This window comes from Eurytemora carolleeae, unplaced genomic scaffold (genome assembly GCF_000591075.1).
Source record: "Eurytemora carolleeae unplaced genomic scaffold, Eaff_2.0 scaffold1454, whole genome shotgun sequence".
In the NCBI taxonomy this organism is placed as follows: Eukaryota; Metazoa; Arthropoda; class Copepoda; order Calanoida; family Temoridae; genus Eurytemora; species Eurytemora carolleeae.
In genome coordinates, this window is record NW_019397399.1 from 47,610 (window position 1) to 64,356 (window position 16,747).

General features: G+C 30.1%; 1 protein-coding gene across 2 annotated transcripts; it reads right to left on the bottom strand.

Annotated features, from left to right (window-relative positions):
• Positions 1–79: 79 nt before the first annotated feature.
• LOC111714086 (transmembrane protein 189) lies at positions 80–15,733 on the bottom strand. Of its 2 annotated transcripts, XM_023489119.1 has the most exons (12): positions 15,662–15,733; positions 15,356–15,465; positions 14,908–14,966; positions 9,169–9,256; positions 8,378–8,460; positions 5,254–5,294; positions 2,263–2,315; positions 1,441–1,537; positions 1,263–1,331; positions 1,059–1,115; positions 828–939; positions 80–715 (listed from the first exon to the last, which is right to left on the bottom strand). In XM_023489119.1, exons 1-12 carry the CDS (start codon positions 15,716–15,718, stop codon positions 618–620), a joined length of 924 nt encoding a protein of 307 aa, XP_023344887.1. In that variant the 5' UTR covers positions 15,719–15,733; the 3' UTR covers positions 80–617. The 2 variants fall into 2 exon arrangements, with proteins under 2 accessions (XP_023344887.1, XP_023344888.1); XM_023489120.1 differs by lacking the exon at positions 1,263–1,331.
• Between the last annotated feature and the right edge of the window lie 1,014 nt (positions 15,734–16,747).

The following is a 16,747-nucleotide window of genomic DNA, read 5'->3' on the forward strand; positions in this document are numbered from 1 at the left end:
GGATATTAAATTTCGTAAAAAAATAATTTCACAAAATCTGTTTTGAATCTTTATGACAGAGACAAATCTCAAGAAATAATAAAAGGGTTTTAAAAACCGTAACACTTTTCTCTTTCAGAGGCTATTACCCGAGCATAACGAAGTTAATACCACAATGTCTCTAGGATGTTTGGATAAAGACTCGTTATCTCTTGGGGATAAAACATGAATCTTTCCTGCAATTTTTTTTATTTAAAGAATCATAATACAAAAAACTCAAGCACCATTAGATATTTTCGCAATCTTTTATTAGTTTTAAAATTTTGCCTCATGACGGGATAGGCTATGATGACAGATATGGTATTTTAACAAGTAATAAGTATTTAACTAGTAAAATTTAGTTGAACCATATCAAAAATAGAAAGTCAGGAAATACAGATATGCACTTATAGCAAATACTTCTGTCTATACAACATACTTCTATACAAATATAATAAAGGATACAAAAACTGGTTTTTTTGTAACTATCAATTATCCAAGATTTTTAACAGTGACGATTACTTACAAATTTAGTCATGGACGAAGATTTTGTAATATCTTTATTGTTTTATTTTATAATATTTTATTTTCTTGAAAGTTTAATTTTTATGATTTTTCTCTCTCCATTTCAGATCATCAGATCTAGGCTTACATCCAGTAAATCGGATAACCACAGACTCTAGTCTACGCCAAAACCCTGAACATTTTAGATAAAATATGTTTTCAACTTTACAACTACAAAAACACAATAATAAACAATTTCTATACTTAAAAAGGATGTTACAAAAGGAAAGTAATTGTTAGATTACCTATTTTCTCTAGTGGCCAGTTTAGCCAGCCTGTCGTGATGCAATAGTATGTTTCATGAGGTGACACATGATGAATCCTATGATGTTTTCGGGGTAGTATTATGTGTGCATTCTAGAATTAAAAAGATAAAAACACAATTAAATTTAAATGTAATCTGCAAATTTTGATTCAAAGAGGTTTCAGCAAAGTTTTATGTAATACTTTAAATGAAAGTTTGTCTTTCTTTATACCTGTAAAAGCTTGACCGAAGCAGGAAGACCAAAATATGTGTGTGACCATTTATGAATCTTTCAAATAAACAGACAAATTAACAAAGTAACAAATGATTAAATCAAACACATTTTAGAAATTGTTATGACAATATTTATTGCTTTGTATCATATACTTTTATTAAACAGTATATTTAATGTTACTTTTTCTCTATATTTCGTTACCTGATTTGTAAGAGCAACGAATATTGTTAAAAGAAATAAGAAATAAATTTTGAAGCTATCTTCTGACACCTGAGGCAAATAATTATTAAAAAATATAAAAAGATGTTTTGCTTATGTAAAATAGCGTAACATCGTGGATTTTTAAAAAAGAATTTACATTGAACAGGTCTAAACAAACCTGGGAGGGAGTTGAGGACAGTAGAATGAAGGTTACATAGGTTAGAAGTGGTATTGCTAAGGTTAGATTATCTCCATTTGTCTCCACAAAATCATGTCTGCAATAACAATCACTCACCCTACAGTTTGGGTTAAACCCCAAACTAAATATTCAATTTTATCCATTTAAAAAAATGCCTAAGCTCCCTGATTTGCAAAATGTTCTTTGGGTTTTTAATGTAAGTTTAGAATCAGCAAGTTTATACTTTAACATATCAAAGCTCTTTGAAAAAAGGAAAGGTGGGATAATTAGAAAATAAGAGTTTGAGAAGAGAAATTAGTTCCAATTATCACTGTTTAATATTTGAGTATTGTCTTCGGTTAGAGGTTTAGTGAGGGGTTTGAGAAGAGAAATTAGTTCCTATTATCACTGTCTAATATTTGAGGATTGACTTTGGTTAGAGGTTTAGTGAGGGGTTTGAGAAGAGAAATTAGTTCCTATTATCACTGTCTAATATTTGAGGATTGTCTTTGGTAAGAGGTTTAGTGAGGGGTTTGAGAAGAGAAATTAGTTCCTATTATCACTGTTTAATATTTGAGGATTGTCTTTGGTAAGAGGTTTAGTGAGGGGTTTGAGAAGAGAAATTAGTTCCTATTATCACTGTCTAATATTTGAGGATTGACTTTGGTTAGAGGTTTAGTGAGGGGTTTGTAGTAAATGTATTAATTTAAAATTTCAAGCATAAGAACTTTACCTAATAATTGAAGTTGACTTCGGTTAGAGGTTTAGTGAGGGGTTTGTAGTAAATGTATTAATTTAAAATTTCAAGCATAAGGACTTTACCTAATAATTGAAGTTGGATCAATGTGGTGTTCTCGAAAAGGTCGAATACAATTCTGAAAAATTCTGAATTTATTATACGAATAAAATTAATAAACAGGCTCATGTCCTTTTATTATTATATCCTAATGGCTCCTTACATATTTAGACGATCATGACATTACTTTGGAAAACTTTTTAGGTTATCTAATTTATTTATAAATAATATTTTAAAAAGCAATCTTATGGTACAGCGCTGAAAATTTTAGAATGGATATCCTTAATCCTGATCGTTTAATCTGAGTATCCAATGTACACACTTTTGATTTTCTTCCTAATCCTCTCTTTTGGACACCACTACTGTATAAAAGTTACGTTTGATAACAATTGCAGATACGATGCCTTATCGATTGGACTATACCGATTGAACTATTTAAGTCAGCTGTTGAACAAATATAATTTTAATCATGCTTTTATGAACTTATTAAAAAAAACAAATTTTATCACATTTGTGAACTTTAGTAATTTTGAACGTTAGTTTTAATAAACATTAATCCAAAACTTACATTCGTTCGATCGATCATTAGTTCAATTGATATGACACCAGAAATGCGCTAAAGTTAAAACCAGGTTTTCAAAAGTTAAAGAGCGTATTTAACATGACTCGCTGATTGGTTGAATTTTAAACTTCTTTCTTGGATATCGAATGCATTATAAACCTAATCTCGGGTTTAGTAAAACCAGGAGATCAAGCATTGATCTCGATATCCCCCATTCTATTTGTTATCAATTTTTGATTCTTTGTGTAACCTAACATAACCCAAGGTGCGGAAATCTCCAAAATATCATAAAGCTGTGGGAAAGCATCAACAATGTTCCTTTTTGAAAATACTGAGGCATCAAAACTGTCACTTAAGACATATTGGCCACAGAATCTATATTAAGTTACTTTAAGACACATTCTAAGTCACAATTCTAACTCAAATCAAATCACAGTTCTAAGTCATCGGTTACATCAACGTCAAAGTTTTAAGACCAAATCATGTCAAGTAACAATCATGTCTAAGTCACTTTCTAAGTCACCATGCTATGTCAAACTAATGCTTTTGAGAATTTCTAAGTCACAGTTTTAAGTCACAATTATGTCTAAAACACTTTCGAAGCCACAGACATGCATTAAACACATTCTAGAACACTTTCTAAGTAACAAATGTGTCACATTCTGAGGCTCAATTCTAATTCACAACAAGGTCTAAATCATGTTTTTTAAGGCTTTATTGTATTCAAGACCCATTCTAAGTCACAAATCTAAGTATTAATTAAGTTTGAAACGCCGTTTCAATCACACTTATGTCTAATTCACAGTTATCTGGCTTAATTATATTGAAGGCCTATTCTAAGGCACAGTTCTAAGTCACAATCATTTCAAAGTCTTACTTTTCAGATCAAAATGTGACTAAGAAGCTTTCTTAGTTAAATTTCTAAGTCACAGCTTTGTCTAAGACACTTTCACACCCAATAATGTCTAAGACACTTTCTAAACTATAACTCTTGAGTCAAAACTATTCCCAATCCTGAGTCATGTTTTTTAAGGCTTAATTATGAATGTCTAACACACATTTTCAGTCACAAGGAAAAGTCACAAATATGTCTAAGACTGTTTTTGGAGACAAAATTATGACTAAGACACTTTCTAAGTCTCAAATTAGAAGTCACAATAATTTCTATAAGTCACATTTTTCTTGTTTAATTTAGTTAAGAGTTTGATAATGTTCAAGACAGATTCTAAACCACAACTCTAAGTCACAATACTTGTTGCCTAGTCAAAAGAGTGACTAAGTAAGCATTCCATATCAATGTTTTTTTCTGTTAAGTGTAAGAATTAAATTTCCTTAATATTTTTTTTTAAGTGTAGTACAGCCTTAGAAAAGTGACTTAGAGTGCCTTAACTTCTCATTTGAGGCCATTAACTATTTGCTATTTACAGCAAACTGTTAAGAATGGCAATTTGGATATCCTGAATCATTTTATCCCAAAAAGTATGGAGGGGGGGGGGGGATGGTAATGCATCTTCCTTCTTGCAAAACTTGCCTTTTCACGGGTTTTTTCTTAAAAGCATCAAAAATGATTTTTGATCAGAAAAATAAAGGATTTCTTTCATCTTGTTTTACAACCGATGAGGAAATATTTGTGGTGTTAAATCAAAAACTTCATAATTCTTAATTTATTAGGTCATAATTTGACTGGAAAGTAAATATTTTCGCAAAAAAGAGTGAGTAAGGCATAAAATTTTATTGCTTGTTGCTTTGAAATTACACAGGGCCAAAGTATCCAAAGTATTGAAATTGAAAGATTAAAGTTTTCACCTCAGGTTTTATATCACACTTAACATAGTTTTAAATAGGTAAATGTTTTAGTTGTAAAGGATTTTTTTCAGTTTGATGCAGTGTCAAATGGCTTTTCCGTTTTAAACATTTTCAATGTGGTAAAAAATACCATACTTCATGTCGAGAAAACGGATAAAAAATCTGAAATAAAACAAATCGAATGTTTAAAAAAATGAATTGTTAAACAATATCTAATTTAGTTTCTATATATTCGATAAACAAAAAGAGATCAAACATAATAAGAAGTATTTGAGTGCCTCTTGCCATATGTTGTTTTAGATTTCTTCTATATTTTTTTATTAGGCAGATCATGGCTTGCATATTTAGGTGAGAACATTAAGATTCAAAGGAATTGAGTTTTTTCCACAAACTCTGATTTTCTAATTTCAATTTCATTGCAACCCAATGTCGTAGACCTTTAATATTTCAAACTATGAATGCTGTTAGATCAAATAATGTAAGTTTGAAATATCAAAGGTTTACATCATCAGGTTGCAAAGATATAAGGATTACAAAAATCGAATTTGTGGCGAAGACTCAATTCCTTTCCCACAAATTGTTGAGTGCAGATAATCCTTTCGAAAAGTACAACTAAGTTTTCAGCTTGGCATGTGGCACTCAGTGTTACCTTGCCGAACAGCGGTATTTCAACACTGCCCCAGGTGTCAGCTGGAAAATAAAAATAAAAATTGTTAACGCAGAAAGAAAACCTCTTCAAGGAGGGAAGTTATGATTTAAAACATAGAAGGTTTTAATCTAACGTGCAATTTATTTTAGTTTGGCGTGTGTTAGAATATGATACCTCCAATGCCTGAAAACTTTCAATTTATGATATCACCCTAATCTACGCTATCGGTGCGTACTGCAGTAATCTGACTGCAGTACGCACCGAACTGACTACTTTATTGTATTTGGTTAACAAATGTATTGACCCGACTGGATTTTAATTAGAAATGTTATAGAATGTTAAACCTTCATAAAATGCTATCTTATGATATTTTTCGGGAATTTGATTTATTTTATATTTTCAGTATGAATTGAGATATGACATTTTGAGGTTTTTTAAATACTTAAATCTCTTGATGGTTTTTCAAATACTTAAATCTCTTGATGGTTTTTTAAATACTTAAATCTCTTGATGGTGTTTTAAATACTTAAATCTCTTGATGGTTTTTAAATACTTAAATCTCTTGATGGTTTTTCAAATACTTAAATCTCTTGATGGTTTTTTAAATACTTAAATCTCTTGATAGTTTTTAATACTTAAATCTCTTGGTGGTTTTAAATACTTAAATCTCTTGCTGGTTTTTAAATACTTAAATCTCTTGATGGTTTTTAAATACTTAAATCTCTTGATGGTTTGCCAATGCTTAATCACGTTAATCACTTCAGTGTACACTGTACATTCTTGTAAGTATACTTGAATATTCCTGAGTAAAACATTTTAGTGCGAATATTATTTTGTATTTGCAAAAGTAAATATTGTAAAACGTCATTTGTGTCAAATATGTGTGAGTATCTATCTGCAACTTTTCAATGCCTGAAAGAAATTCATTTATTTCAGATTAAAAATTAAAAAAACAGTGATAGTTTCGTGTCAAACTGTCTCATATATATTCAAAACAAATTCTATTTCATAGCAAATACGGTAAAGCTCTCGATTCAGTACTTATAATATAAACAAGTTCCATTATTAGTTGGTTATGTGTAAAAAAAAAGACTAGTGTATTTAAGATATTTTGAGATTAAATCTTAAATGAGTTGATACTCTAAAAAGAAAACATTATTAAAAGTTTTTTTTTACTTAAAGACTTAAACTCTTCTTGATTTTAAGATCATAAAGCTGTTCACCCCGATGTTTATTTCGCTTCACTTTGACATTATGGAGATAAACAGGGTGAGTAAAAAAAAGTGTGATTAGCGGCGCCTGGTGCAAAATTGAACGTTTTTTATGCAACTCTTTTGTGTCTAATTTTTAAGGAAAAGTTGTTTGTCAATGGTTCTTCAGGTTTCAACTGAACAGAATATTCTAAGAAGAAAGAAACTAGAGAGTTTAAAAACTTTTCTTTAAAAATTTAACCAGAACTGAAAATTGCCAATTTTCTTATTACAATTTTGCGAATTTTCTGTGATTCTGTGATTCAATTTTTATAAAATTGTAGATTTCGATAGAAATAATTTACATACACATTTTTGCTTTTCTGAACTGTTGATTTTGAGAGAAAAAAAGGTTTGCAGATTTTTTTTGGGCAAATGGAGTATCAAAAATTAAATAAAGATGTTCAAAAAATATTAAAAAACACCATACAGAGGAGAGGCACAAAAAAGTACAATTTTTTACCAGGCGCCGCTAATCAAAAGATACATTACTTGTTTACTTAACATTAAATTTTAACTTAAATCGTTTCTTATCGTGAATTTTGAGAACTTAATGTGTTAAATTGCAGTTTTTACGATTATTAATTTTAAGTTTTTAATTTTTGTCTTTTTTATTCAGAATATTTATTCTATATAAAATAAGAAACACATTTAACCCATAGATAATCGTTTTTGGAATAAAAGAGATTTTTGTACGTGTATTTTTTGAAGAAAATGAGTCATGAAGAGTCAGGAGCTGCTGAGAAAAAGCGTTCTTTTAATAACAATTTCTTCATATAAAGGAATGATTTTTTGCCACAAACTCAAATTTTCTCAAGTTAACCTCCTAAATTTCAATTAGAATATTTAATCTAACAGAATTTATAGTTTGAAAAATTAAAGGTCTACGACTTAGTGTTGCTAATATATAGGGATTATAAAATTAGAGTTTGTGGCAAAAACTCAGTTCCTTTAACCAACTTTTGTAACCATAATGGGCCATCCAATGAACGTTAAAAAATCACGAAATTTATTAGCAGACGTGGCCGCCAAAGAAAAATCTGCGTCAAGCATTATAGGAATCCAACGTATAAAAATCGCTAGGTATTTTCCGGGGGCACTTTTTTTTATATTTTTGAGAAATTTTTTTGTTAAACAAATTTTTTAAATATAAATCATAATCATTCATTTATGTTGTCAGACCTTAAACACAATAGCAGTACACATCTACCATATTAATCTAGTTTGTTGTATAGTGTCTCAGGGTATGCTAAAAAAAATAGAAATAATGATAATGATATTGATAAGCTACAATGCCTCACAAAAACGTTTAATTTCTCAAAAATATAAAAAAAATTCTCGTGGAAAATACCGCCTTTACGTCAGATTTCTAAAATGTTTGACGCCGAAAAATCATTTCTGACGGTTCTGACTGATTTTAGTTTACTCACTAGATTTGAGCTTTAATGGCCTTGTCATATTTTTTATCTAGAATTATTTCTGTCAATAAAAAGGCGTTTACAGGCCACAACGTATATTAAGCAAACTCGCTATGGTTCAAATGATAAAAAGTCTCAAAATTTCCGGCACTCAGGGACATCTGTAAGCGTTAAAATATGTGTTATATAATTCTAAAAAATCTGCATTTTTGTGTATTTTCAGAAAGGTAACATATTAGAAAAAATTAAAAAGAAAATTATTGCATCTGGAATTAATTTACTATAATATTTTACTAGAAAAGTTATACAGGAAAATATTAAGGAAAAAAGCATCATATATTTTGAAATTTCAAGATATATTTCACGTAAAAAATTTAATGCAAATCTCTAAAAAATCTAATTTAAATCTCTAAAAAATCTAATTTAAATCTCTAAAAAATCAAATTTAAATCTCACCCAACCAATGAACCAATCCAGAAAGGAAGTCTGCGGCTCCCATACCAGAAATACATGCCAGTAGTACAGTGCAAGGATCAATTCTAAACATTGGATCAAATGAAAATTCTTTGCGCTGCTACTTTCACTTGTATTTTTTAAATAGCCTGATTTCTTAGTGTTTCATAAAGGGCTTATGATGGTTGCATAAAAGATTGCTGCTAAGTATTTATAGTAGAATAAGAAGTTTACAGTTAATTATTTAAAATCATTTCTAGTATGTAGGGCAGACACCATCCTTTTGAAGTAGATAAGGTTTGGACATAAAAAAGATTAAATGTTAGAAATGATTTTGAATTAAACTTCATTAATAAAATAAATTAATTATGCAGTAAATTGCCACAAACCCTGATTTTCTAATTCGTATTTCCTTGCAACACAATGTTGTATACCTTAGATATTTTAACCTGTTTGATCAAATGATACAAGTTTAAATTTCAAAGGTTTACACCATCAGGTTGCAAAAGCTTGAGTTTGTGACAAAGACTTAATTCCTTTAATATATTTTTTAATTCAATCCATACAAAATTTTTATATTTTTTTTTAAAAAAAGGAAAAAGATATTTTCTCAGTTACTGACTTAAACTTTTCAGCAATCATCTTGTACTTTGCCAAAAAAAAAAATATTCAAGACTTCAACAATCTATTTAGTATTTTTAAAGAAATGTCTTGCAGGACGAAGCCCTCAATTTCAGATAGTAGTTTTTCACAAGCTCAGAAAGGTTATATCAAGAAAGCAAAAAGTTGGATACCTATTAATTGAATAAAGCAGGATTACTGAATCAAGAAAGAAAAGAAAGCAAGATATTGTTATCGCGACAAGCTCCTGATTTCGTTTACCTAAACAGTATATTAAAATCAGATGTTTATTTAAATCAAATAGCTGAACTAATTTACGTTAAAAAAAACTATCAGTGGAGATCGATATTCTCCAACAAAAAATATATGTAATTTATATACAAGAATAGAATATATATTAGAGAGAAATTTACTAGAAAAAAGTGTAAAACGGCCATTTTGTTGTACAGTTTCCATACTGCAGGTGTACTTCACATATTTATGCTATATAACCTTTTGGGCCCTGGAATATCATTTTATAGAAAATCTAAAATTATTGTTAAAAGAAAACCAAATTATGAAATAAGCTGGTGTCATAATTGACCAAAGATCATTTCACATAGACTCTATGCCTTCCACTTTACAAACGATGATTTTCCGTTATAACTATAAATCAAATGATGTTTTTATTCACCTAATTCATTATAATGTATATGTATATGTACTGTATTAATGTACTGTACCGCATATAATTTGTGAACATTTACATGATTTGTACACTTTGAACTCCCTTTCAGACTGAAAGGGACTGAAAAAATTCATACCGAGAGATTCTTTAAATTCCCCTCTAATATATATTCTATTCCCTATTTATACAAGTAATCGAATAAGTGTTTAAAAGAAAATAAATATGCTGACTCAGTGAACCTTAAACTTGGATTAGAAAAAATTGCACGAAAAAGAAAAATGATTGACATACTTCAGTTTTTTAGTTATTCTAATATGGGAAGTCTTAATATATATGCGTACACAAATATCATAATTTATGATAATTTAACAATTAGTACATAACTTATGAAAAGTAATTTACGTAACTTTATATGGTCAAAACCACGATAATGTTTACGTAAAGAAACAATATAAAGTTAATCGCAAAAATATTTTGTCGACCATTTTTGGATAGATTTTTAACAATATCTAATTTTAAAAAAATATTAGGGCATTTTTAAAAGTTTTTTTTAGATTACCTGACATAAATGATAAAATGGATAAAAATCATATGTTTTAGATTATAAAGGGTTTAGAATAGAAACTGCACTATCCGTGCCTATAGGTATCAAACTTGAGTTAACTTTTGGTACACAAATATATAACATCAATTTTAACGTTTTGCTTCATGGTATGGCTCAGCTGGAAGTGCTGTTGTCTCTATCGTACTTTGGTGACATGGAAACGCCTTAAAACGGAAATGGATCTAGGATTACTTCAGAGGAATTTCCGTTTTTTGTTTAGAAATTCGAGGAAATCCCTCAAAAATTCATAATTGTTGAGTGATTTCCGAATATTTTGTATCCATTTCCCAATATTTATAGTTAAATGGTTTCCTCTTATTTTTTAAGTCCGTTTTCTCATATTTTTGATCCATTTCCGCTTTTTTCAAAAACTTTAAAAATCTCTATTTGTTGATCGGTTTCCTCAAATTTTAGGTTTGTTTCCTCATATTTTAGATCTGTTTCCTCTTTTTTAACTTTAAAATTGATCTGTTTCCTTATATTTTAGATCGATTTCCTCAAATTTTAGGTCCGTTTGTTTCCTCATATTTTAGATCTGTTTCCGCTTTTTCAAAAACTTTAAAATTGATCTGTTTCCTCGTATTTTTAGGTCCGTTTCCTCATTTTTTTTGATCCGTTTCCACTTTTTTAAAAAACTTTAAAAATCTCAATTTATTTTTCGGTTTCCTCAATTTTTAGTTTTGTTTCCTCATATATTTGATCCGTTTCCGTTTTTTCAGAAACTTTGAAAATCTCAATTTGTTTTTGCTTTTAAATGTTCCTTCCAAAAAAAACTAATTTCTATATTCTTTTGTCTAATAAGCTTTTTGATCCTGCATTTATTTTTATTTTCAACTTTGAACTTAATAAAGTTATTATGCAGGTCAGTAAATATACTTTTGTACTTCCATGCAATTAGTAAAGACTTTTTAGTGCATTTTTTTACTCTGTTTCCTCATTCGAAAAAATTTAAGTATATTTAATTTTTTGGTTTCTTATGAAAAATGTACGAATTGCAGAGAATAACTAGAATTTGTAAAATTAAAATAACATAATTTTTTTAAGTTACGGGCAACGCCGGGCAGTTCAGTACGAATTGCAGAGAATAACAAGAATTTGTAAAATAAAAATAATATATTTTTTTAGATTACGGGCAACGCCGGGCACTTCAGATATTAGTGTATTTATTTCAATTCTTTTTGGATCATTTATTTTGCTGTCTGTGTAAACGCAGAAAGTGAATAAGACCATTAAGTTCTCCAACTGTTTGTTTCAATTGTCTGTTCTCCATTCCAACATATTGTTTAACGTGGAGGGGTTGCAGAGCTGCCATAAGCCCTGTGGAAAGACCTTCGGAGCCTTTTGATATGCAGAATTGCTTCTATGCCCTCTCAATGCCTTTTGCATTTTAATGTCTGCTTTAATGTCTGCTTATGCTTATGTTTTGCTTATTTTTATAACTAACCAACCAAAAATTGTTTGAGGAAACGTTTCATCCACAAAAATCAAATATTAATTTATTCAATTGGTCTTGACTTGTTTTCTAGTTAAAATTTTTACCAAAAGCATATGATAAAGCACAAATTCAAGTATTTCACAAACTATTTTGTTGGTGCTAATATAGTTTAATTCATACAAGATACAACTGTTATATCTATGTATAAATTTGGCTTGTCTTGGTGTTTGTCTGTTTGTTTGTTTGTTTGTTTGTATCCAATAAACGTCAAAACGGCTGAACCGATCGGGCCCAAATTTTTTGTGGGATATCTAGGGACTCCAGGGAAGGTTTATGAATAATGGAAATTTTAAATATTTGTCTCAATCAAAATTTGATCGTCATTAAATTTTTTAAAATTTTGAAAATCCGCGAAATTTTTTGTGAAAATCCGCGAATTATTTTTGTTTTGTTTTACGATGTACACAAAGAGAACATGTTCACAATTAATTTAGGAGATGGGCGCGAAGCGCCCTCTAAGGCTAGAAAGAAGGGCGCGAAGCGTCTTGAATTTCTAGTAATATCAAATTTTTCCATCATTATATAAAACTGATAAAGTTATTCATATAAGTTAGGGAATTTGTGAAATTTAGAAAACATAAATTGAAGTCTTAATTTCAATTTAAATAGACTTTTCAAACAAATTATTTATGGATTATTAAAAACTATTTTATCATGTTGAGATTATTTGAAAAAAGGTTTTATTTGTAAATGTAAAAGCCAAAATCTTTTATTGGAGACCAAAATGCTGGGTATGGAGGCTTGGAAAGATAACGATCGAGGTGCGGAGACAGTTTTGTGGGGTTTGGAGGTAATTCTGTGTATCAGGAGGCTCCAGAGGTCATGGTGACCCTACAACCCATCTCTCGTTTCACAAGTTTTTAAAAAAGAATTGATTTAAACGCAAGAATGGATTAAATTTCAAAACTGAGTGAACTGTGAGAAAATTGATAAAACGTAGATTTTTTAAGTTCTTGTAAAAAGCGAAAACTGGTCAACATATAAGAGATTTTTTAAGTTTTTGCAAAAAGTGGAAACGGCCCATAAATTTGAGATAACCAATGAACAACTTACGATCTTCATAGTTGTTGGGAAAAGCGGAAACGGATCAAAAATATGAGGAAACGGACCTAAAATTTGAGGAAACCGAACAACAAATTGAAATTTTTAAAGTTTTTGAAAAAAGCGGAAACGAATCTAAAATATGAGGAAACGGACCTAAAATTTGAGGAAACAGATCTAAAATATGAGGAAACAGATCAATTAGTTTTTGAAAAAAGCGAGAACAAATCAAAAATATGAGGCAACGGACCTAAAATATTGGGAATCTTCTCAAAAATATTGGGAAATCCCTCGAAAATATTTCGTTGAAATAAAGTGGAAATGGATCTAAAATTTTGGTAAAATAATCTAAAACAAAGAGGAAACTCCTAAAAATCTGACATTTGAGGTATTAAAAAAAAATTCGAAGAAATCGTGGAAAGGCATCAAAAAAGAGTAATTTGATCGGTTTCCGCTAATTTTAGATCAGTTTCCGTGTTGAGGCGTGTCCATGTCATCTCGTACTTTCATATGTATAATCAAAGTTTGGGCTCCATTTTTTGCGTATTACTGTATATTCCCTCAAAAGTGTTTCTTGTCAGTCAATCTTCTTTTATAAGATTTTTTTATACATCCAATCTAAAAACTATGTGAGATGCTACATTTTGATTACTAGTAGTTGCTTGTATTAGTGTACTTTTTTAGAAAAATAATTAGGAACAGAAATAATCATAAACATTTCTAGCGCCATTTTTTGAAAATTAACATGACCTTTTTTAAAATCGTTGTCTCCTAAACTGACGTGTGATTGTCTATAGAAAGAATTTTAAATTTTAAATTTACAGTCCTTTAGAGTATCTTTTAATAATTTGTTTCTGTATACAATATAATATTACTAAGTGAAGCAGGTGAAGACGGTAGAAAGCCAATATTCTTTCCTCTGAATGAAATATTAAAATATGTTGTGTATAACATAATAAACCATATTTTGAATGTCTACAAGGTTGCACTACACCAAAAAAGATATACTTGGAGGCACAACAATCTTATTAAATATATCACTGGATTAATTGATATTGACCGATTTCTGATGTATGCCGACATCCCGACATCCTCACCTCCTTGTGACCGCACAGAAACCATGGATCTAGTAATTATCGATAGAATGGAGGAAAAGATGGATATTTTTGAGCTTACTGTCCCATTGGAAACAAATATAAAAAATGCCAACACTCAAAAGTTGAACAATTATGAACATTTTATCACAGATATAACAATTCTAGGGATGTGTCTGTTTACCCTTTGGAAATCTGCTTAAGAGGATATATCTAACCATCAAATAAAGCAAATCCAAAGACACTGTATAAGTTCTGCAAACCCGGTGTTAGCTTCAAAGCAATGTGCGAAAATCTTTCAAGCCTTGCAGTGCTGTCATCATACCACATTTTTAGAAAACGAAAAACGCTAGACTGGGACCAAGAAACTCCATTTCTGAAAACCATCTCTGAATAACTAAACTATACTCTTGCAAAAAGTCTTGTATTGCATCTGTTTTTTTTGGCAAACCCAGTCAATCATAAAATGTAATATCCAGAGAAAAGAGTATTAGTATTAAATTGTAAACTTTTATATTGCATAATGTAATTTTTCTTTAGACAAATATAAATGATGAATATAATGTGTATAACGTAAACATACTTAAAGTTAAGATAGATACAAATTGAGAAGCCATGCTATAGATACACGTGGATTTAACGGTTCTGTCAATATTTCAGAAAGCTGTGACTTTCGATCACAGTTTGACCCCTTTTACATAATTTTATAGCCTTTTTTCTGAGATAATATTTTGTTGGCAAATGCATTTTGAATAAAAAGCATAAATAAAAAAAATCTGTAAGTTTAAAGAGTGTTGAATTATAGACTAAAAAACAATTGATTTCAAATAAAAGAAATCGAATGCTTCTCTATCTGGTTAGTTCGGGGTGGATATGGATCGGACATTTTTAAAATACCCTTTCTTTGTAATATTTCATCTAAGTAAGACTACGATATATGCGTTGATTATAATTATGGATGAATTTAGAGAATAAATAAAAACAGCCTCTCAAAAAAATATGATAACAAACCAATTGTATAGAGGTTAGCAAGCTCCTTTGCTCCATTGTGTGATGGACCCCATCTATGTCTAAAATACGTTATATCATAGATAATAGTTTTTTGTAAATAATTCTGAAAATAACCCTTTACTTTTTCCCAAACAAAGTGTATTCAATTAAACACTCGCATGAAACTTTTCTTCAATTTTGCAACCTGGAAGTTAAAACCTTTGCTTACTTAAAGCTTTTCGATTTGATCTGGCAGGCTTAATACAAACTATTAAAGATTTGATCTGGCAGGCTTATATAATACAAACTATTAAAGATTTGATCTGGCAGGCTTATATAATACAAACTATTAAAGATTTGATCTGGCAGGCTTAATACAAACTATTAAAGATTTACAACAAAGTGCTTGCAAAGATATAAGCATTCTAAATCAGAGGTAGAGTAATCAGTTCTGCAATGCTAATTTTACCTAAATTTTAAGTTTCCACTTTTGCTTTTTATTTCTGTATTTCCATTTATATAATCTTCCGCCATTTCTACCCCTGACGTCAACGGACGGTCCGTTTCAATCATTTTATCCTATCAACAAACTTGAATTTACTTTAAAGTCACTTTAAAACCGGAAAAGTCTGGATTTTCAAAATTCATTCAGCACATTTTTACAATAAAGAAATATATTGTACCGAATTCAGTTAATTAATATAACTCGGCAAGGTTTTGTGATAGTTAATAATTTATGCTCGTTGACATTTAATGTTTTGATTTAATTATTTACATTCTTATCGACGAGTTTTCTCTTCCAAGATTCAAGAATAATTCTGGTTTCTTTCATGGTTGAAATAGAACTGCATAAACCACTGAAGAGGCGGGTACTGGCAGGTAGATTTCATACAGACATTAATTCATCGGAAATATAGGAGTGCTAAGAATGGACGAGGGGGGGGGACCCCAGAACTCCTCAACTGGTAATCACCGCCACCCAAATGTGTTTTGCGGCAAGCGCGCTCCTCAATTGGTAATCTCCACCACCTCAATTGGTAATCAGCCAAAAAAAGGAAACATTAAATCGGTTATTTCTTAGAAATAAGACCATATTGACATCTGTTTATGGTCATATGGTGTGCAATGTTAAGAGCTTTCTTTATTGTTCCTCAGTTTAAAAAACAAATCTATAAATATGCTACATTCAGCACTAGAAAAAATTTACGTTTTTTAGTTTCAACTTTCGCTTTAAGAATGTTTCGGCATTTTCCTCTGAATGTTATTGTTTTTAACTCCTTATTTATCATATCTTTAATGAACTTTTTAAAAATCACACTTTAAAGGCCCTAAATATACCATTTAAAAAAGTAGTTTTGCCCGGAAGAGTCAAATGTGGTGGCCCGGAAGGGGAAATAGTGGTGGCTCATGGCTGCCGGAAGAGAAAAAAGCTAATATGTGGCCCGGAAGGGGAAATAGTGGTGCTCATGGCCGCCTGCCTTCCCCCGCTCGTTATACTTAAATGCATGAAAATTAGTAACAATATTACAATTTTGTTAAATGAATATTGATTAAGGAACATTGATTTTTAAATTAAACTGAAGAAAAGAAAGTCAAGATTTCCATTAAGTAAAAAATCAAAAAGCTTGAAATTGAAAAACACATACGATTTATCAAATTGGGAACATTTTTTGCCTCGAAATGTCAGGTGGGGGCGAATGTCCCCCGCCCCCCCCTGTATGCGCCCCTGTAGTAATAATATTTGAGATAATTCTATAGTTCAATTCTTGTCGTTTTTTCACATGTTGTGCTCGTAGCAAAGATACCAGTGCAAGATCTGGCATTCCCAACGTGTGAATCATGAGTAATGTAATGCCAGAAT

Bases quoted from the DNA above. Each gene is read 5' to 3' on its own strand.
- LOC111714086 (XM_023489119.1), bottom strand. From the start codon at position 15,718: ATGAAAGAAACCAGAATTATTCTTGAATCTTGGAAGAGAAAACTCGTC. The intron at 8,461-9,168 runs GTATCCAACTTT...TCCAATGTTTAG, and splicing joins CTGCTTTATTCAATTAATAG to AATTGATCCTTGCACTGTAC. The intron at 5,295-8,377 runs GTGAGATTTAAA...TTTATTTTCCAG, and splicing joins TGGATTGGTTCATTGGTTGG to CTGACACCTGGGGCAGTGTT.